The 21,239-nt window shown below is 41.1% G+C and overlaps 1 protein-coding gene and 1 long non-coding RNA gene across 3 annotated transcripts in view; one reads left to right on the plus strand and one right to left on the minus strand.

Annotated features, from left to right (window-relative positions):
* The window catches only part of MKLN1 (muskelin 1), a 193,461-nt gene extending 177,090 nt beyond the window's left edge, over window positions 1–16,371 (minus strand). Inside the window, exons 1-2 of one of the 2 annotated variants that reach the window (XM_050936878.1) lie at window positions 16,271–16,368; window positions 5,377–5,475 (exon numbers count right to left, since the gene is read on the minus strand). In XM_050936878.1, the coding sequence (XP_050792835.1) occupies window positions 5,377–5,432 (56 nt within the window). In that variant the 5' untranslated portion in view covers window positions 5,433–5,475; window positions 16,271–16,368. Of the gene's footprint in view, window positions 1–5,376; window positions 5,476–16,270 lie in introns of both variants that reach the window. The other variant, XM_050936877.1, reaches the window with a different exon arrangement.
* Window positions 16,372–16,458: 87 nt separating this feature from the next.
* On the plus strand, window positions 16,459–19,995 carry LOC127043201 (uncharacterized). The gene is made up of 2 exons (XR_007772166.1): window positions 16,459–16,909; window positions 16,956–19,995. It is a non-coding gene; the product is annotated as an uncharacterized LOC127043201 (long non-coding RNA).
* The last annotated feature ends 1,244 nt before the right edge of the window (window positions 19,996–21,239 follow it).

The raw sequence follows: 21,239 nt of genomic DNA on the forward strand, positions 1-21,239 counted from the left end.
TTCTGGGGCACCTGGCATTGACCACTGTCGGAAGACAGGACACTGGGCTAGATGAACCTTTGATCTGACCCAGTATGGCCGTTCTTATTATATGACTGGAAGATGAAGCCAGATAAAAGTTTGGGCCATATTTCTAGTCCGAATTTATCACTGAGGGGGACTAACTATTGGAACAACTTACCCAGGGTTGTGGTGGATTCTCCATCACTGGCCATTTTTAAAATCAAGATTGGATGTTTTACTAAAAGCTATTCTTTAATTCAAGCACAGCTACTGGACTCGAGGCAGGAACTGACACAAGGAAATCCTATGGCATGTGTTATGCAGGAAGTCAAACTAGACTTGCACAAACAATCCCTTCAAATTACAAATCTATTAATCTATTGAAAGTACCTTTCCACAGTCCCCAAAATGAGAAAAATCTACATCAGCAAATCGACTAGCGGAGCAAAGAATTAGCTGATGCCCCCAAAACACTGACACAAAAGGACGATCACATACATTTCTTCAGTAATCCACTGCTCCTATTTCTCATCTCCACCAACCTAAAATCCAGTTGGGAAGCACGACGTAAATCTACCCTGCCACCCTCGCCCCTCAATCATCAGGATACATGGAAGAGTGTTGCGATTCTGTTCATAAATGTTTATAATAGGAGAGCTTTAACCATTTCCTCAGTGACGAACTGATGTAAAAAAAAAAGTTAGACTAACTCCAAGGTAAAAAAAATCCATATTTTAATTAATGGAAAAATACAAGCAGAATAATTGCAGACTAAGAAATTTAGTTCAAATATACTTCCCAAGAGTTCCATGAAACAGCAGCACTCACCTTAAGTTGCTAATGACAACATTTAACAAAACAAAGCTAGCACAGTATTCGCTGCTACAGCAACTTCAATCCAGAATTGCATACAGACTGCCTCTTATAAAAGAAGTACTGTTAAGTTTTTGTACCTTTTAAAACTTGTGCTGTGACCCAATTACACAGTTCTTTTTTTAATGAAAGAACCAAATTTAGCTTTACATGGGACTTTATAGACCCATTTCTAATTTCTTAAGGATATGAACCAAAACAAATAGGTGGCTCATATTGCTACAATGTTTTCCATAAACAAACTTGCTGTTCAGAATAGTAGAGCTTGCGCTCACATTTTGCATTACAGCTAATAGGTTTCCAAGAGCACCTTCAGAGTTAATTCCTCACTAGTTCTTTCTTTTCATGAACCCAAATAAATTTACTATAATTTATGTAGCTTCAAAGCTGTGATGCACTATTAACCCTATTTACAAGACTTGTGTTTTAATTTTTAAAAGAATTAAACAGATTGAGGTTTAAGTTTTTCTGTGTCATCTTCAGAATAAAGATGAACACAGTATCAAGTTTTAGACAAAGGGATAACTAGAGTTACTCCTAATTTACACCAGGAAGAAAGGCGAATCAGGCCCCCAAAGTCTTTTTTGACATAAGCTCTATCTTTTGCATTCTCTTAAACCTCTAATACTTTAGGCTCAACACAGAGTCATGACATATTTAAGACACTACAGGAGCATCTAAGCTATGCATTTCCATTCTTGTGTTTCATCTATACAGAAATGATCTCTTGGTATTGCCAGAAAACCAGAGTAACACAACAGACAACATACATCTGTGTGAATCTCCGGTTATTCTTTGCAGAATTTTGTAAGATCGCCAAAGAAGTTGGGCAACTGTCAAACCAAAAAAAAAGATCCATAAAAAATATCCATAAAGTAAGTTTTTAATGAAAGCCAAGAATTTTAAGATATTCAGCAATGATTCTGCAATATTGTAGCATTGTTCTTACACAAGCATCACAATACTATTAACTTTTTCACTACATAGGAAGGTGAATTCCTGCTTTCATAAATCTGATTTAAGAGCTGTTCACTTACATACAATCTCTCTGTCATAACCACACCCATTAACATGTACCAGTCTTATAGATTCACTCTTAACTCTCTCAAACACACTGCATGCTCAAGACTTGTTTATTTCTAAATGCTTTTAGGCAAGTACAGTAAGACTCGTTTACAGAAACTGATACAGTGAAATTCTAAGTACAGCAAAGTCAAATTTAATTCCCCAACGTGCTAAAATATGCAAACTAATTCTGAATAAAGTGCATTTCCACCTGAGGAAGTTGTTCCGTGAAAACATGACCTTGCTCTAGGAGTTACCGTATTTAACAATCATATATGCTATTTTAAATAAATTGTTTGTATACAGTTATGTTCAATTACAATGAAATTATGGTTGTGTTTTACTTTGTTCAACTGGATTTTGAACTCAAAAAATTCACCCTGGAAATTAACTTCATACCAGGTTGTCTTTAAAGTGTACTTTGGAAAATTCTGCCACATAGTAAGGGTTTTGTTCCACCCCTGTTATTTTTACCTGAAGACAAGTTCTTCTGCGCTTTGAAATCTGCCCTAATAAATAGCTTGAAAAGTCTCTCCCTCCACAACTAGTCAATAGAAAACCATTATTCAGGCAAAATGTAATAACCCAAGGGATTGAAAGATCCCCTGCCCCCCATCTCACCTTTAATTTATACTTGACAGTTTTCTTACCATGTACATCTTCAGAAGTAGTACAGACTGAGGTGATTAATTGATCAAACTCAGCCATGAAAAGCAAATACCTGAAGTAAGTTATTCTTACTCTCACAAGCCAATTTACTCTCATCCAGAACCAGTTTTTCTTAAATCTTAATGATTCTTTCGTATCACCAATGAAGAGATGCTACTGGAAATCCAGCAACTCTAAACTTTGCAGAGTACAATAAAGTAGTGTAAGAATATCTGTGTAATAAGTAAGAGGAAAACATTTTCAAGTATTACATGTGAAAAAAAGGAGACCATAATTAACCAGGAGCTGGAAATTCTTCATAAACCATGCAGGTTTTGAACCCATATTGCTAATTTGGTCCCTAAATAATCAGTTGGTGTTGTTACTCAGTAGGAAAAGCAGCCATCTTTTTAAGAAAAAGTGTTCCAATAAAAATTTAACCCCAGAAAGGGCTGATTATCAAACTAACAGAACCATTGGGCCCACCATATTAGATCAGATCAATGTACTAACTGGATCAGTAACTTGTTTCCAACAGCAGCCTGTACCACATACTTCAGAGAAAAAGCAAGAATCCCATTGCCAATTGGAAAGTTTCTTTCTGATCTGGTCACTCAGTGGCTGATTCTACACTGAAGTTTTAGGCTTTCGACTCTAAATGTAACTGTATGTCCTCATTATTCAAAAACTGAGCATTTTCTTTAATCTCGCTGAACTCTTGGCCTCAATATACAGCAGCCATTACTGCCAGACATTAATTGTTCATCGCATAAAATCTAATTTATTTTTATCAGTTTTAAGGTTTCTACTTTTCAATTCCACCGGATGTCCCCTTGTTCATCCATTATTGGAAAAGATAAGTAAGAACAATTAACTTGCTTTCTCTGAACCCCAGATTAATTTTGTATACTTCTATCATGTCCCCTTTAGTCACTCCCCTCTTTAAACAGTCCTAATATTTCAATCTCTCCTCATACAAAAGACTCAGTTACATAACCATTTTTGTGGCCTTTCCTTGGACCACATCTATGTATACTCTCTTTAGATGGGGTAACCAGAATTGAACACAGCATTCCTGGTGAGGGTTACCTTCAATCTAAATAACGACAATTTTTTTTTATTCTGTTCTTTGTACATCTGAACTTCGTTTGCTTTTTTTGACCACTGCTAAGCATGGAGCAGCTGTTTTTAATAGAGCTGAATACGATACCCAAGTGTTTCCTGTGTGGTTACAGTTAGTTTGGAACATAGTGACGTTTACAGCTTATTTAAATTATTCCTCTCCATGCTGACCTGGGATTTAGTCACAATGGATTTTAATTTGCCATTATGTTGTCATTCAGTTAGCTTTGCTAGATCCCTTGAGGTTCTTTCCACATTTCTAATCCTTAATATCCTAAACAATACTACTAAATTTATTTTACAGCAGCATAAAAAAGCCCTAATAGGGATCGCAGTCCCACTGTACTAGGTTATGTATAAACGCAGGGAGTCCCTGCCTCAATGAGCCTCAATCTAGGGCTCTGAACCTGTAAGCACTTAGGTTCTTAACTTGGATAGAATGGATGAAGGAATTTTATAGCTGAACTACAGAATGGTTGCTAGTCTTTATAGTTTCAGTAACCCTGCTTCCATTTGTAGAAACACTCTTCGATAATACTTTTTCAACTGGAGAACAATCAAGAACATTTAACTTGAATACGGTTACTTTTTATGTAACTTGTGCAGAAGTAACTAGTTTTAACAGTATTATATCAATTATTAACAGATTTTAACACCAGAAGGGACTCTCATATTCTGGTCTCCTGTAAGACACAGGACATAGAATATCACTACAGTGATTCCTGGAACAAGCCTAATAAATTGTGATTAAGCTAGAGCATACATTGTAGTACCCATCATTTTGGAGGAAACCTACCATCTCTCCAGGTTTTCAGAGATCCTATCTGGGGATATTTTTATGAGTTTCCAGTATCATTCACTAGTGTTCTGAGAGGATCACAAGCATGTAAAAAGACTAAAACGATAGGAGATTGATAGCATCCTGAGAAGTGGGCTACTGGTATGAAGGATGACGACCAATATTGACACACTATCAGGTAGTCATAACTAAAAAGTAGAAATCACTGGCCAGCCACATTGGTCATGAGTTAATAGAAGTGACAACCCTGCTTATTTTCCAGGAGGAGTCTGTTCTAAAGGTGTTGAAATTTCATTTTCTAAATTTGGACGACTTCATCCTAACCTGAGAAACCAACTGGATGCAGAAAATGCAGAAGTGGGGAGGAGGGGGAGGAATAGTCTTCCTTTGCTAAGCAATGAATAAAAATGAGGTGGAAGTTTAAATATAAAGATCTAATAAATAAGAAATATAGCACTTGCTAATTTATATTAGTTAACAATGAAATCCCTGAAGTGTAATTTAGTAAAACACTGATTAAAGAAAGCAGGTATATGTTACCAGAAAGTATTACAACCTTTCAAGCAGTTAGCTTATATTTTTCATACATCAAATAGGTAAAGACGGTTACAGAAGAGCTAAAAATTTGTTTCTAAAATGTGTACTGATTTGATTTGAAGTCAGTAAACCCCAAATATAAAGCTAACGGTGACATAGCCACACAATTAAATGGAACATCAAATTGTGCACCATCTAAGCTGATTCAATTAGGAGTACCGAGGGGGATATTTTCCTAAAACCCCTCCCCCTATTTCCACTTCTTTTTAACTTCAGCCTTCACCTATGTTAATACTTGGTAAATATGTACATATGCATCAACACATTACTTTAAATGTATACAAAAATACAGTTCCTCTGGTGACCTCCTTTTTCTGCAGGCCATTCACTTCTCAAGGTCCACCCACTGCCTTCAGAGATTCGCATCCCTGTTAAAGCAAAGTAAGATGTTCACAATAGGGTTCCTGAGATATTGTTGCTCTAACAGCTTCTGCTGCCATTTACTTATTCACAGAGAGAGCCTGCACCTTCCATAGGCCAATTCCCAGAACCAGTGGGACACATGTCCCACTTGCTCAGAGATAGTAGAAGGCACTTGGGTTCTGCATCACACATAGTCCTTTTTCAGATTAATTAAAATAAACACCAGCGCATCCAATTCTCTCAGGCTTACAGACAAATAGCACAAGCGCTAACAACAATCAAGTCCACCATATGTGATTGATCTCGGTTCCTCCTGGTTAGCGAAAGATCTCCTGGGACCCCCCAAAAAAGACTAAATATTTCCTTAAAGAGAAAATGCTACCTCCGACCATAAAGCAACTGTATTCCAGCTAGTCCTAAAGAAATTAGTATTCTGCACAGGTGAGCTTGACTAATTATCACCTTATGTTAAGCCTCAACTTCCTATGGTATCTTCTTGATTAGCTTGCTTAGAATCATCTCCAGATCCACTATAACATCCTTCACAGCCTTGGAGCCATCTCAGTCAGGGTTCAGGCCAAGGCATGGCATAGACACATTACTTGTCGCCCTTGTGAATGATATCCTCCTGTCCATAGAAATGCATAACTTAACCTACTGGGCCTATATGTGACATTCAACACAGCTGATGACCACCACAATCTTCTATCTCCCTTCAAGAAACTATAAGCGTTCATCCTAAAACTGTCAGAATCTTCCCTCAGACCAACCCAGACAGATGTGATGGGAAACTGTTCCAACACTCCCAGAGCATTCATCTACCAAGTCCAGGAAAGCTCTATCCTGTGCCCCATCTTACTGCAGCAACTGTAACACTTGGGAATATAGTAAGACCCCACAGTATAAAATGTCAGCAATATGAAGATGATACTCTGCTCAACACATGCTTCAAATCAGATTTAAGCAGCACTATCTCCTAGACTTCCCAATGTCTTGAGAAGATCCACCATCCAGGTTAAAGTGAACCCAGGTAAGGCTGACGTTAGGAAAAGGTGAACATTGAAGAATTAACCTACTCCATAACATCCTTTTCTATCAGAGCCATGGGCCAACTGATAATGAAGCTGCTTGCAGCCTTGTGAACCTCCCAGACTCTTCAGTGCTTTTAGTTAGTTATTCCATGGATGGGACCTCTAATTTTTTTCAATTCCTAGGTTACCCTGACGTATTCATGTAAAGATAATCTTTAAAATGTTTTTGATGCTATAAACATCAGGTTCCAGCTTCAGTCTGTGACTGAGACCTTTACCAAGTCTAAAACAGAAGTTATTAAAAACCTAGGATTTTTATATGACTACTAGGAAACAATAAATTCAAGTTCTAGAACAATCTTGTGGGGAAGGGAAACGGGTGGAGTCTCTGAAGACAGAGCAAGGCATGACTAATGGGAAGAATCACTTTTCATTTAGTATTGAAAAGAAGGAAGAGGGTAAAGTCCTAAACTATTAAAAGCACATGGTTTGGTAGAATCTAGGAACAACTCCAAGGTGGGTTGTGCATCTAATAATGTGATAAAGCTGACTAGCTCATCTTATTTTCCACTAGTTAGTGTCAGAATTCACTCTATGGTTGTTTCTGATTCCAACAATAAATATTAAAGCTGATCAATACTGAAAACATAGACTAACATTAGTGCATAGGGATTAACAAACACTATCAAATAGTGTGAGTATTTATCTGACTGTTTCCAATGTCTTCCTTTGCTTTTAAACACAATCAATTGAATAAATTAAAGAAATAAAAATAGATAAGTTTTCTAAAGTAAAATGTAAATGTTGACAAAAGCTGTTAAGTAGTAAGATCGAAGAAGTTCATGCTCATATCGAGTAAAAAAATAATCAGTTGCTTTGGATAACTCAAGGTCAAATTCATTATTGAAGGAAACTTGTCTATTGACATAGAAGACCAGAAGACAGTTTTTGATGACCCAGCAAGGGATATGCCACTATCAAAAATATCGCCAGGAAAAGTGTCTAGTTCCGAGTTTCCAGTAGCAATTCCATGTCAACTAAATTCAGGAGTGGTCTCTGTTCATCTTCAACACCCAAAAGTACAGTAAAGCTTCATCAGTGATTATGCCATAAAAAAAGGCAGACTTGAACTTCAAGTTGCATCTCTTTTATAACCTTTAGAAAAATTCATTTCTTTAAATTGTTCACGCACTTTGCCCTGGATATACTCTTCCAGAATGATTTAAACTTGCTGGTTCACTACTAGATGCAGCAACAGAAAAGCTAGGGAAAGAACTGAGGAATAAAAGAATCAGGCACACTAATTCATATCACTTGCTGAAATTGAGAATCGACCCAGTAAGTACTATACAATCTCAAAAGGAAAAAATGTGTTCTTATTTAATAGAAGTGATTCTATACATTAAAAGGAAAACCTCATTTGCATAGAAGTTGCTGAAGATGCCATCCAAGAATGCAGATAAAAGCATGATACGGTCTCTCATTTACTCTGAAAACAAAAATGAAATAAGGATGAAAATTTAGGTACAACCACCTAAACTTCTGACATATCAATGGAGAGCACACTTCAGCTCACTGAGAAAGTATTAAGACCTAAAGAAATCTAAAGCACATTGTGGTAGTTCAAACATTCCTCCACAACTGCCATTAGCAGTATAATTGACTGAAAGACGGTAGATGGATGGATGAAATGCAGAAACTGAGACACTCAGGAAAATTGTTTCTCTACATTTGCATCCAACTGTCATTAAGCATGTTGACGTTTGCACTGTGTACAAGGATGACTGATCAAAATACAGCATGCTTTTTACCTAATGGACTCTACATAACAGCACTAAACATATACAGTAGAACCTCGGCGTTACGAACACCAGAATTATGAACTGACCAGTCAACCACACGCCTAATTTGGAACTGGAAGTATGCAATCGGGCATCAGCAGAAAATAAACAAAAAGTAAATACAGTACTGTGTTAAATGTAAGCTACTAAAAATATAAAGAGATTTTAAAAAGATTTTATAAGGTAAGGAAACTGTTTGTGTTTATTTCATTCAAATTAAGATAGTTAAAAGCAGCATTTGTCTTATACAGTTTTGAAAGTTGACTATGTAGAAAGTCAATGTTCAGCTGTATACTTTTGAAAAAACACCCATAACATTTTGTTAAGAACATTTCAGAGTTACGAACAACCTCAATTCCAGAGGTGTTCATAGCTCTGAGTTCTACTGTAAAAGCCAACAAAGGCATTTTCAGAGGAACCTGACAGACTGCCATCTGATGACACTACTGTTGCAGTCCAAATAGAAATCTGCTTTCACTTAATTAATAAAGAACTGGAACTACTTAAGAAAAGTCCAAAAACAAGCTTCAGGAACTTTTCATACTTAGTCTCGATTGATCACAAATCAAAGGCTGAGTTCAGAACAAGAAAAAGCTGATTTGTGACTCATGGAACATAAGTGAGTTCTCTCCTTCTACCATTTAAAATTAAGATATAAATTTCAACTCAGTCTACAAAGAAGCTTGTCGCATCAGTTGTTTAGAAAAACTGTGGAGATATAATCTCAAAAAACAAGACAGCTGAATTCAGAATGTTACTGGGTTTTCAAAAAATGAAAACAAAATGTCACTCCAGCCAGCTCAAAGTCAATCAAGCACATTCTTAGCACTTTGACTGTTCTGATCAAAAACTTTTTAATAGGTTAGATTGTGAAAAAGCAAGTCTATCCACATCTAAGGGTAAATACAAGAATGGTAGATACTAGTTTACTCCTGGGGGGAATTCTGCATATTTTATTTGTCAAAGCAACACAATATAATCATGCCAGTTTCAATTATTTCAAAATACCGATCAGCAAATACATCTAACAATACAGGCAACAAGAGAGAGTCAGGAAATGTTTTTTGACCAGATTCCTTATTAGGCATATTAATACAGAGCTTTGAGTAATAATTCATTTAAATTACAATACAGAAATGTATTCCCCGCACCCCACAAAAGCAGTACAAAGTCTTGGGGGAAGTCAGGGGAAAAGGAGGAACTGAGGGAAAAGGAAGTAATTGCTGGGAAGGAGTCTGGGAGTGAACCTGGAGGACTCTTGAGTTTGTGTGGGAAAAAATACAGAAAAGTACCTGCTACGGCGGGTGAGCCAGGTACCCTCTGTCCTGGTGCCATCGCAACCCCTGGTGGGCAAAAGGCATAACTGCAGCACCTCTTCAGCAGAATGTATTTTCTGCAGGAAAACAAAAAGATCTGCAGGGGACATGTGCAGTGGTGCAGAATTCCCCCAGACTAAAACATTTCTGTACAATTTATGACTGCTAATGGGAAGGGGGTAGGTTTAGGAGATAAAATGAAAAAAGAACAAGTTAAAAATCACTTAGAAAAGTTAGATGCCTGCAAGTCACCAGGGCCTGATGAAATGCATCCTAGAATACTCAAGGAGCTAATAGAGGAGGTATCTGAGCCTTTAGTTATTATCTTTGGAAAATCATGGGAGATGGGAGAGATTCCAGAAGACTGGAAAAGGGCAAATATAGTGCCCATCTATAAAAAGGGAAATAAAAACAACCCAGGAAACTACAGACCAGTTAGTTTAACTTCTGTGCCAGGGAAGATAATGGAGCAAGTAATCAAGGAAATCATCTGTAAACACTTGGAAGGTGGTAAGGTGATAGGGAATAGCCAGTATGGATTTGTAAAGAACAAATTGTGTCAAACCAATCTGATAGCTTTCTTTGATAGGATAATGAGTCTTGTGGATAAGGGAGAAGCGGTGGATGTGGTATACCTAGACTTTAGTAAGGCATTTGATACGGTCTTGCATGATATTCTTAGCGATAAACTAGGCAAATATAATTTAGATGGGGCTACTATAAGGTGGGTGCATAACTGGCTTGATAACCGTACTCAGAGAGTAGTTATTAATGGCTCCCAATCCTGCTGGAAAGGTATAACAAGTGGGGCTCCGCAGGGATCTGTTTTGGGACTGGCTCTGTTCAATATCTTCATCAACGACTTAGATGTTGGCATAGAGGATACGCTTATTAAGTTTGTAGCTGATACCAAACTGGGAGGGATTGGAACTGCTTTGGAGGACAGGGTCAAAATTCAAAATGATCTGGACAAATTGGAGAAATGGTCTAAGGTCAATAGGATGAAGTTTAACAAAGACAAATACAAAGTGCTCCACTTAAGAAGAAACAATCAATCAGTTTCACATATACAAAATAGAAGAGACGGTCTAGGAAGGAGTATGACAGAAAGGGATCTAGGGGTCAATAGTGGACCACAAGCTAAATATGAGTCAACAGTGTGATACTGTTGCAAAAAAAGCAAATGTGATTCTGGGATGCATTAACAGGTGTGTTGTAAACAAGACACGAGAAGTCATTCTTCCGCTCTACTCTGCGCTGGTTAGGCCTCAGTTGGAATACTGTGTCTAGTTCTGAGCACCGCATTTCAAGAAAGATGTGGAAAAATCGGAGAGGGTCCAGAGAAGAGCAACAAGAATGATTAAAGGTCTTGAGAACATGACCTATGAAGGAAGGCTGAAAGAATTGGGTTTGTTTAGTTTGGAAAAGAGAAGACAGAGGGGACATGATAGCAATTTTCAGGTATCTAAAAGGGTGTCATCAGGAGGAGGGAGAAAACTTGTTCACCTTAGCCTCTAATGATAGAACAAGCAGCAATGGGCTTAAACTGCAGCAAGGAAGGCTTAGGTTGGACATTAGGAAAAAGTTCCTAACTGTCAGGGTAATTAAACACTGGAATAAATTGTCGAGGGAGGTTGTGGAATATCTCTCTCTGGAGATATTTAAGAGTAGGTTAGATAAATGTCCATCAGGGATGGTCTAGACAGCATTTGGTCCTGCCATGAGGGCAGGCAACTGGACTCGATGACCTCTCGAGATCCCTTCCAGTCCTAGGATCTATGAATCTATGACGTTTTAGGTCTGAAGAATATACATGCTTATGAAGTGAAACACAGTACCTTTTCTGTTTCACTTAATAAAAACCCTGAAGGGAATTTCCTAGTTTTATCGCTTCATAGAAAAAAGATATAGGACATTTAGTGGTGGAAAAAGTCACAGCAAAGTTGTCAGCAACATGAGACAGCCCTTTCTTCCTGGGGGCTGAGCCTGCCAGCTCTTTGGCAATGCCAGTCTACAGTGAGTCAGAGCAAGAGATGCAAGAGAAGAATCAAAACTGGACTTTCCTTTCAAGTACCAGGCTACTCCAGCACCATAAAAACAATGACTAAACTAGGCACTACTGCTTCTTGCTTGCATATATATACCTGCTCCTGGAAATTTCCACTACATGCACCCGACAAAGTGGGTATTCACTCACAAAAGCTCATGCTCCAATACATCTGTTAGTCTATAAGGTGCCACAGGACTCTCTACTGCTTTTACAGATCCAGACTAACACAGCTACCCCTCTGACACTTGAAATACAGTGATCTAGCAATAAGTGTATGAATTTGTTTCAATTTTCCTGGCAACAACTTATAACTTTCCTAAGAACCAACAGAATCAATGACATGATTCCTGGATTCTTGACACCCTTGCTGCTGCCCATGGAGTTCTGAATAACAACATCAAAAGTGTCCTGATCATTAACTTCATTTGACTGCTTGGGAAACTCAGGAACAGCTGTAAAAGATGCTGGAGCTGTCCTTCTGCAAATTTGAGAGAATACCTCCTTGAGTGATATTTGGAAGATTATCTACAAACACGGAGACAAAACCTATTTTTAAGGAGTCTGACTTCAGATTCTGCTAAACTAGTAGTTATTGCAATCACCAACCTCCACCAAACAAATGAACAGAAAGTCCCAAAGAAGCTGTCCCTATTGTCACTGCCGAACAGGTGAGTGGACTACCAAGTACTGGCTGTAATTCCAGCCTCCTGGCCCCATCCTCATATTAACAGAAAGCAACCAGAGAGTTATCTGAATGCTACCAATAATACCTAGAATCATGTTAATTGTTTAAAAATTAAACTTCAGTTCCAAGACTTCTACATTTTAACCACTTACCAGTTTAAGTCAACAATGGACTCACATCCCCACTCGGATTCAAAAAACTGTTGCTAGCAGGGCTCTAACTGGCCAACAGGGACAAGGATTTTGCATTTCATAATTTGTTTTATATTTAAAATCATGCTGAGTGCCAAAGGTGAGTCTAAACTGCCAAACAGGTGAGTGGACTGCCAAGTACTGGCTGAATACTTTAGCCTGCAGCCAGGTAAAGGACAGCTCCTTGCCTTTACATTTGGTATCACGTTTGTTAGGTCTCCAAACATAGCAGTTATTGTGAAATCATCAAGTGAAGGGTTTTAGTCCATTACCACTAGGATCATTCTCAGCACAACTATTCAATATTTATCAATGATCTGGAAGAACACATGCAAACTCTAACAGCAATGATTTCATACAACAAAAAAATTATAAGGATGTATGGATATGTCACCAATACAGAGTAATCCAGATTGCTAGTTATCTGGGCACACTAAAACATACATTTTAATGGAGGCTGTCGATTAATCACAGTTAACTCACATGATTAATTTTTTTGAGTTAATCTCACTGCTATACAACAGAATAACAATAGAAATGTATTAAATATTTTTGGATGTTTTTCTATATTTTCAGGTATATTGATTTCTTACAGCACAAAATACAAGTATACGTGCTCACTCTATTTTTTTATTACCAATATTTACACTGGAAAAATGATAAACAAAAGAAATAGTATTTTTCAAGCCACCTCATACAAAGTACTGTAGTGCAATCTCAGTCATGAAAGTGTAATTTACAAATGTAGATTTTTGTTACATAACTGCACTCAAAAACAAAACAAAGTCCACTCATTCTCCTTGTTCAACCAAACAAGTGTTTACATTTACAGGAGGTACTGCTGCCTACTTCTAATTTACAATGTCACCTGAAAGTGAGAACAGTTGCTCGCACAGCACTTTTGTAGCCAGTGTCACAACATATTTACATCCCAGATACGCTAAACGTTCATATGCCCCTTCACGCTTCGGCCACCATTCCAGAGGTCATGCTTCCATGTTGCTGATGCTCGTTAAAAAAATAATGCATTAATTAAGTGTGACTGAACTCCTTGGAGGAGAATTGTATTTCTCCTGTTCTGCATTTTGCCAAATATTTCATGTTATAGCAGTCTCAGATTATGACCCAGCACGTTATTCATTTTAAGAACACTTTCACTACAGATTTGACAAAACGCAAAGAAGGTACTAATGTGAGATTTTTAAAAATAGCTACAGCACTGGACCCAAGGTTTAAGAATCTGAAGTGCCTTCCAAAATCTGAGAGGGATGAGGTGTGGAACATGCTTTCAGAAGTCTTAAAAGAGCAACACTCAGATGTGGAAACTACAGAATCCAAACCACCAAAAAAGAAAAAGAAAATCAACCTTCTGTTGGTGGCATCTGACTCAGATGATGAAAATGAACATGCATTGGTCCGTTCTGCTTTGGATCGTTATCGAGCAGAACCCATCATTAGCATGGATGCATGGCCTCTGGAATGGTGGTTGAAGCATAAAGGGACATACGAATCTTTAGCACACCTGGCAAGTAAATGTCTTGCAATACCAGCTACAACACTGCCATGCGAACGCCTGTTCTCACTTTCAGCTGACATTGTAAACAATAAGCGGGCAGCATTGTCTCCTGCAAATTGTAACCAAACTTGTTTGTCTGAGTGATTGGCTGAAGTAGGACTTAGTGGACTCGTAGGCTATAAAGTCACACATTGTTTTATTTTTTAATACCTTTTTTGTACATAATTCTACATTTGTAAGTTCAACTTTCATAATGAAGCTATTGCAATACAGTACATGTATTAGGTTAATTGAAAATATTATTCCTTTTGTTTTTTACAGTGCAAATATTTGTAATAAAAATATAAAGTGAGCACTGTACATACACATTGTATTCTGTGTTGTAACTGAAATCAATATATTTGAAAATATAGAAAACATCCAAAAATATTTAAATAAATGTTATTGTATTATTGTTTAACAGCATGATTAATCGCACTATTGTGATTAGGGCTGTCAAGCGCAAAAATTAATTTTAATACAGTTTAATGTAAAGTGTCACATCCTCAAACACAAGTCATATTTACAGAATGGGAGATTGTATCCTGAAGAGCTGAGAGTCTCTAAAAAAAACTTAGAGCAGCATTGTAGATAGCCTCTAACCAGGAACACCTGATGAGATGCTTGGCAAAGAGGGCTAAGAGGATGCTTGGCTGTATAAGTAGAACTATTCAATGGGGAGTTTTTACCTTTGTAAATAGCACTGGTGAGACCAATACTAGAATACCTTGTCCAGTTCAGGTATCAACCCTGATGCTTCTCAAATCTTTTTAAAGCAGACAATTGCAAGGAAGATTCAAGGTCTGGACAACAAGCCTTACAAAGAGAGAGTTGAGTCTATATGGCTTATCAAAGGAAAGGTGCAGAGATGTCACAGCCTAGGAGTACATACACAAAGAAGATATCTGACACTAAAGGAATCCAGACTTGCAAAGGCATAACCAGATCCAATGGCTGGAAGTTAAAATAAATAAATACATACATACATACATAATTTTTAAACCCGAAGTAAAACTTTTTTTAAGAACATGAGTAACAGTAATTAACCAATGGAAATAGAGAATGAGATGACTGACATCCAGTCTTGACTTAGACTTCAAGTGATGGAGTTAAGATACGCTCTGGTTCAACCAGAATTTTATGGCCTGTTTCATGCAGATGGTCAGACTGTGTACATATAAGAGCACTTTATATAGAACCATAGTGGTCACTATGATCTTAAAAACCTATGAAAAATTCAAAACTGAACTGGTACACAGTGGACATCAGTAAGAACAAATCCAGGTCATAATAGTTTTATGATACTTATAAAGTTTATTCATTTTACTGTCAACAGGCATCGGAATTTAACAGGTCATAACCAGTGGGCAGTATGACCTAGATTCGCATTCACCCAGATTTCACCACTTGGGTGTTCATTAACGAGGCTATGGGACTACAGTAAAACGCAACTCTCAGCTACTTTCTTCAGGCCTGGATCAAACCTTAAAGCCTACTTACAAGCAAACACACACACACACACACACCCCAAAGAGAGGGACAGAAAACACTAACTCCTAACAACAGACACAGCGTGCAGTGAACAGCCCTTCCCTGCACGGTTAGGGGCATTTCAGCGGCTGGACAAGGACGAGGCCCCCGGGGGAGCAGCAGGAATAGGGCACAGGGATGGGACAGTCCCCGGTTGTGTCCCACGGTGGCAGGCGGGCCACACTGGGCCGAAGAAGCGACCGGGTCACCCCCTTCCCCGGGTTAAAGTTGGTTCCTCCCCCCACCCCGGGGTCCCCCTCCTACAGCCGCCGCTCATCTTCCATCAGGGCACCGAGCTCCGGGACCCCGCCGGCCTCTCTTCCCCCACCGCTGCCCGGGGCGGGGGCACCGCGCGGCGCCGGGCTGGGAGCGCCCCGGCAGAGCTGACCCCGGGCCGGGGCTGGCGGGGGGGGAGCGGCTCCTCCGCCCCCGGCCCGGCTGGGTCAGCGCCGGAGCCGGTCACGGGCCCCTCTCAGGAGCCGCGTCCCCAGCCCGCTCTGCCCCCCGGCCGCGCCCGCGCAGGCCCGGAGCGCTGCGGCGGGAGCGGGGAGCCGACGCCTCGCTCGGCCCCCGCGGTCCCGGCGGCGGCTCGGTCACTCACTCGGGCAGGTAGGTGGAGGAGAAGCTGCTCCAGCGGTGCAGGGTGTAGCCCAGCACCCGGCTCTCGGGCCCGGCCGGACCCGCGGGCCCCGCCGCCGCCATCTTCTCAGCAGCAGCAGTGGCGGAGGGGGGAGGGGCAGCCGCTCTTAAAGGGGCCGCCGCCCTCCCGAGCCCGAGGGGAGCGAGCCGGGCTGGGAGACTGGGGAGGCGAGAGACCCGCGCTCCGGCCTGTCCGTGTGTCTGGCATTGACAGAGAGACAAGCGGACACAGCTCGCCGCCAGCGGACAGGCCTGACAGGCGGACACCGCAGGCACAGCCGGACCCATTGCAGACAAGCAGACAGACCCGGACCCATTGCAGACAGCACAGCCGGACCCATTGCAGACAGACCCGGACCCATTGCAGACAGCACAGCCGGACCCATTGCAGACTGCACAGCCGGACCCATTGCAGACAAGCAGACAGACCCGGACCCATTGCAGACAGCACAGGCGGACATTGCAGACAAGCAGACAGACCCGGACCCATTGCAGACAGCACAGCCGGACCCATTGCAGAAAGACGGGCGGACATTGCAGACAAGCAGACAGACCCGGACCCATTGCAGACAGCACAGCCGGACCCATTGCAGACAGCACAGTCGGACCCATTGCAGACAGCACAGGCGGACATTGCAGACAAGCAGACAGACCCGGACCCATTGCAGACAGCACAGGCGGACATTGCAGACAAGCAGACAGACCCGGACCCATTGCAGAAAGACGGGCGGACAGCACAGCCCCTCGCTGCAGACACTGACCGCAGCCAGGCTTTGACAGCCGGACACACACCTTGCAGACAGACAGACAGACAGACCCAGACTACAGCCACTGCAGGCGGCCTCAGGCACACCCTGCGGAAAGACAACAAGCAGACAGATGCTGCAGACACCCTGGCAGACATAACAAACAAGCAGACAGACCCACACTGCAGGCAGCGATGGTAGATGGGCAGGCCAGGCCAGGCAGTTCAGTGCGTCTGGCTTTCCTGGCTGTGTCTCTACCTGCTTGTATTACGCGCTGGCATGTAGGCACTTCCAGACCAGGATGAGAACAAAATTGAATCCTGGGCCTCCCGCACGGATGGACAGACGAGGGGCTCACAGACACATGCTGAGATCCAAGCCCAAGTGGTTTCTGGCAGGCCAAGCCCAGCTCGGTCCCTGGGTTGCAGTGTGGTGGCGTGTCTGCTAGGAGGCCCAGCAATATAGTGAGGAATTGCCTGGCACTGGGCAGTGAAAAAACGAATAAAACAAATAAACTACACAAGCAGGGCTTTGTCCCTTAGGATCACTTGTCATTAGGGTGACCAGACAGCACCTGTGAAAAATCTGGACGGGGGTGGGGGGTAATAGGAGCCTATATAAGAAAAAGACCCCAAAATCGGGACTGTCCCTATAAAATTGGGATATCTGGTCACCCTATTTGTCATCAGCACCCATTGCTGGTTCATGGCTGCTGTGTGCCATCTCATTTATTTCTGCTGATACCACAGATGTTAGAGATGGAAAGGGCAAGGCCTGTTAGACAATCAAGTCCGTCTCCCTTTGGCCACTGTAGGACTGTATTTGAGAGTGTCTTGTCTAAGATCTTTAGGGCAGGGGTCCTTTTTGTTCAGTGTTTTGTACAGCAACTAGCAAAATGCGGTTCTGGTCCACGACTGAGGCTCCTTTCTGGTGCCACAGTACAAATAATTTTTAAAAGTCCCATGTGAGGGGGTTTCCACCACATCCCTTTGTAGACTATTCCACAACCTAGTACACCTCAATGTCAGAGTGATATTCAGCCTAACTTTCCCCTTTCTTAATTTCATATAATTCCTTTACCCACAGCTACTAAACTAAAGAATTCCTCTCCCTTCCTAGTCATCACTTAGCCTGGCTGGGATGATTTACTTGGTGTTGGTCCTGCTTTGAGCAGAGGGTTGGACTAGATGACCTCCTGAGGTCTCTTCCAACCCTGATATTCTATTATTCTAAGTAGGACACATTCCGTTCTTTTATTCTTTGCTGAGAAGTCAGTCCTTCCAGTGCCAAGATCCTTTTTATTCATCGTCCCTAAATCCCCTCCAGTTAGTCAATATATAATAGTATTTATTATTTGTATTACATTGTACCTAGGATCCTTAGTCATGGACTAACACCCGATTGTGCTAGGCACTGTACAAAGAGAACAAAAAGGACAGTCCCTACCCCAAGGAGCTAAAATTCTCTTTCTGGTAATGTGGTGCCTAGAAGTGAATGTATTATTTTAGGTGGGGTTGGTCCACAGCCCTTTAGAGGAGACATTTTACTTCCCTGCTCTTGACTGTTGTTTTTTTCATAAGCAGTCCACCTCAGCATTGGCCTTTTCCTTGTGACCAAATCACCACTGCAAATTCATAGCTAACTTGCTGTGTAGTACCATTACTGTTTTTCAGGTTTCTCCCTTCCACTGAATATCTGTATTTCAAATCCTCCTCCCCCAAAAAGTTGAAACTAGACCAATTGAGACTGGAAATAAGGCATACATTTTTAACAGTGAGAGTAATCAGCCATTGAAACAATTTACCAAGACTTGTGATAGATTCTCCATCACTGACAATGTTTAAATCGAGATTGGATGTTTTTCAAAAAGATCGGCCCTGGGAATGATTTGGGGGCAGTTCTATGGCCCATGCTATACAGGAGTTCAGACTAGATGATCACAGTAGTCCCTTCTGGCCTTGGAATGTATGAAAACATATTAGTCTCCATTTCTGCTGAATTTAACTGCATTGTTTGCTGAACTTCTGTCCATTTCTTTAATCCCCCTCTGTGTTATTTCTGAGTGTTCTCCATACTTCCTCACAGTTTAGAGTCAGCTGCAAATTTCATAAGTGTGCAGAGTTGGGCTTGCAGGATGTTTTCTAAGGTTAGAGGGACAGGCTGGTACTACCTATCTAGGTACTTATATGACCCATGTCACTGTTTGAGCCCCTCACAATCATTAATGGATTTTATCCTCATAACACGCCTGTTAGGTAAGATCCCCGAGATACCCCATTTTACCAAGGTCTCTCGAGTCGCAGTCCAACACCCTATTCACTAGACCAGGGGTTGGCAACCTTTCAGAAGTGGCATGCCAAGTCTTCATTTATTCACTCTGATTTAAGGTTTCGCGTGCCAGTAAGACATTTTAACATTTTTAGAAGGTCTCTTTCCATAAGTCTATGATATATAACTAAACTATTGTTGTGTATAAAGTAAATAAGGTTTTTAAAATGTTTAAGAAGCTTCATTTAAAATTAAATTAAAATGCAGAGCCCCCCGGACCGGTGGCCAGGACCCGAGCAGTGTGAGTGTCACAGAAAATCAGCTCGCGTGCCGCCTTTGGCATGCATGCCATAGGTTGCCAACCCCTGCACTAGACCTTACTTCCTACATTGACTCTTATCATTCAAATGTGCTGCAATATATTTCAAGTAGATATGACAGTGAGGAGTATGTGGGGGACAGAGAGTGAAATTCATTCTTGCTTCCTCTTCCAGCTGAGACAGCTGCAGCCTCAGATGGTGAGGCCAAAGGAGGCTTTACTCCTTGAGTAAGTTCTTTGGATGTGATCGTGGAGACATATGCAGAAGTCATTGTGCACTGTCCTGTGGCGCTATCAGCTGATGTTATGAGCCTTGTTTCTCTGATGCCCCAGTAAAAGTTTATGTTTGATTTAGGGTTTGGAATGATGAATTTAAAGGCACCATTGAACTTATAGAAGTAAATAATATAATGCAACAGCTCCTCCATATATTTTACATTGGTTCTAAGCAGAGTTACTATAGGTCGGGGTAGTCAATTGGTTTTTGTCAAGGTCCAAATGTATCGGTCAAGATATAGTCAATGTCTAGATTCCAGAGAAAATAATACGAAAATAACAACAACAATAATAATAATAAGTAAATAAAAAGATTTCGGGGTCGGCTCAAAAGCATCTGGCAGTCTGGATTTGGCTCATGGTCTGCCTATTGACTACCCTTGATGTAGGTATCCCTGGCAGCTATGCACATGTTTTTCATGTGACCAGACAGAACATTTTAGTGTGGGCTGTGGTGAGGAAGCGCATGCACTGCTGCTCTAATGCACGCAAGACTGAGGATTGCCGGGATTTCATTAGATGCAACGTGTGGGAAAAGTGGACTTGTTCATAGGCAGTGCCTAAAGGCATGGCACAATAGAGAAAAAATCATTCCTAGCCTCAGAGTGACCCTTCTTTGCCAGAGGGTCAGAGAACGCCAAACAGCTCTGCAAGGATTGGAGAAAGCCCCATTCTGACTGGCAGGGCCTCCCTATTTTTAGAGGAAGGACTGACCTTGTACTTTGCTGATACAGGATTGGGAAGGGGTCAAGGTAAGGGAGTGGGAACCACTGAGAACCAGGACAGTAGAGATGGGACATGAGCACTAGTAAAGTGGGGGACACAATCAGAGATGGCAGGGGCGGAGAGAATAAGAGAAACTAGGGAAGGAAAATCCACAGGCGAAATTTGTTATGCAGGAATCCTAGCCACCGCAGAGGGATTAGCAGGCTATGGATCTGGCAGACCTGACAGCTGGGGAACAGGATTTGATGTGCTTAGCTTCAGGAATAGAAGAGTTTCTTGAAATCACACGCGGAAAGAGAGGCTCCAAGGAGACAGCTGGGCTTACAGTGACAGAGTGCCCTACAACTGTCCAAACCACAGAGCATTTTCACAGTTCAAACACTTTACAAGTTTTCTGTATTAGGTGCTATTGCGGATGAGGAACAGCAGAGAAAGGAGTCTGTGGGTGAGTTAAATGTGCATTCATTGAGGGAAAGGGACCCACAAGCTATTGGGTCTGAGTTACTTCAGAACGAACTACACCTCTACCCCAATAGAATGCGACCTGATATAACACGAATTCAGATATAACGCGGTAAAGCAGCACTCCGGGGGGG

The sequence above is a fragment of the Gopherus flavomarginatus genome, chromosome 1 (genome assembly GCF_025201925.1).
Source record: "Gopherus flavomarginatus isolate rGopFla2 chromosome 1, rGopFla2.mat.asm, whole genome shotgun sequence".
Classification (NCBI taxonomy): domain Eukaryota; kingdom Metazoa; phylum Chordata; order Testudines; family Testudinidae; genus Gopherus; species Gopherus flavomarginatus.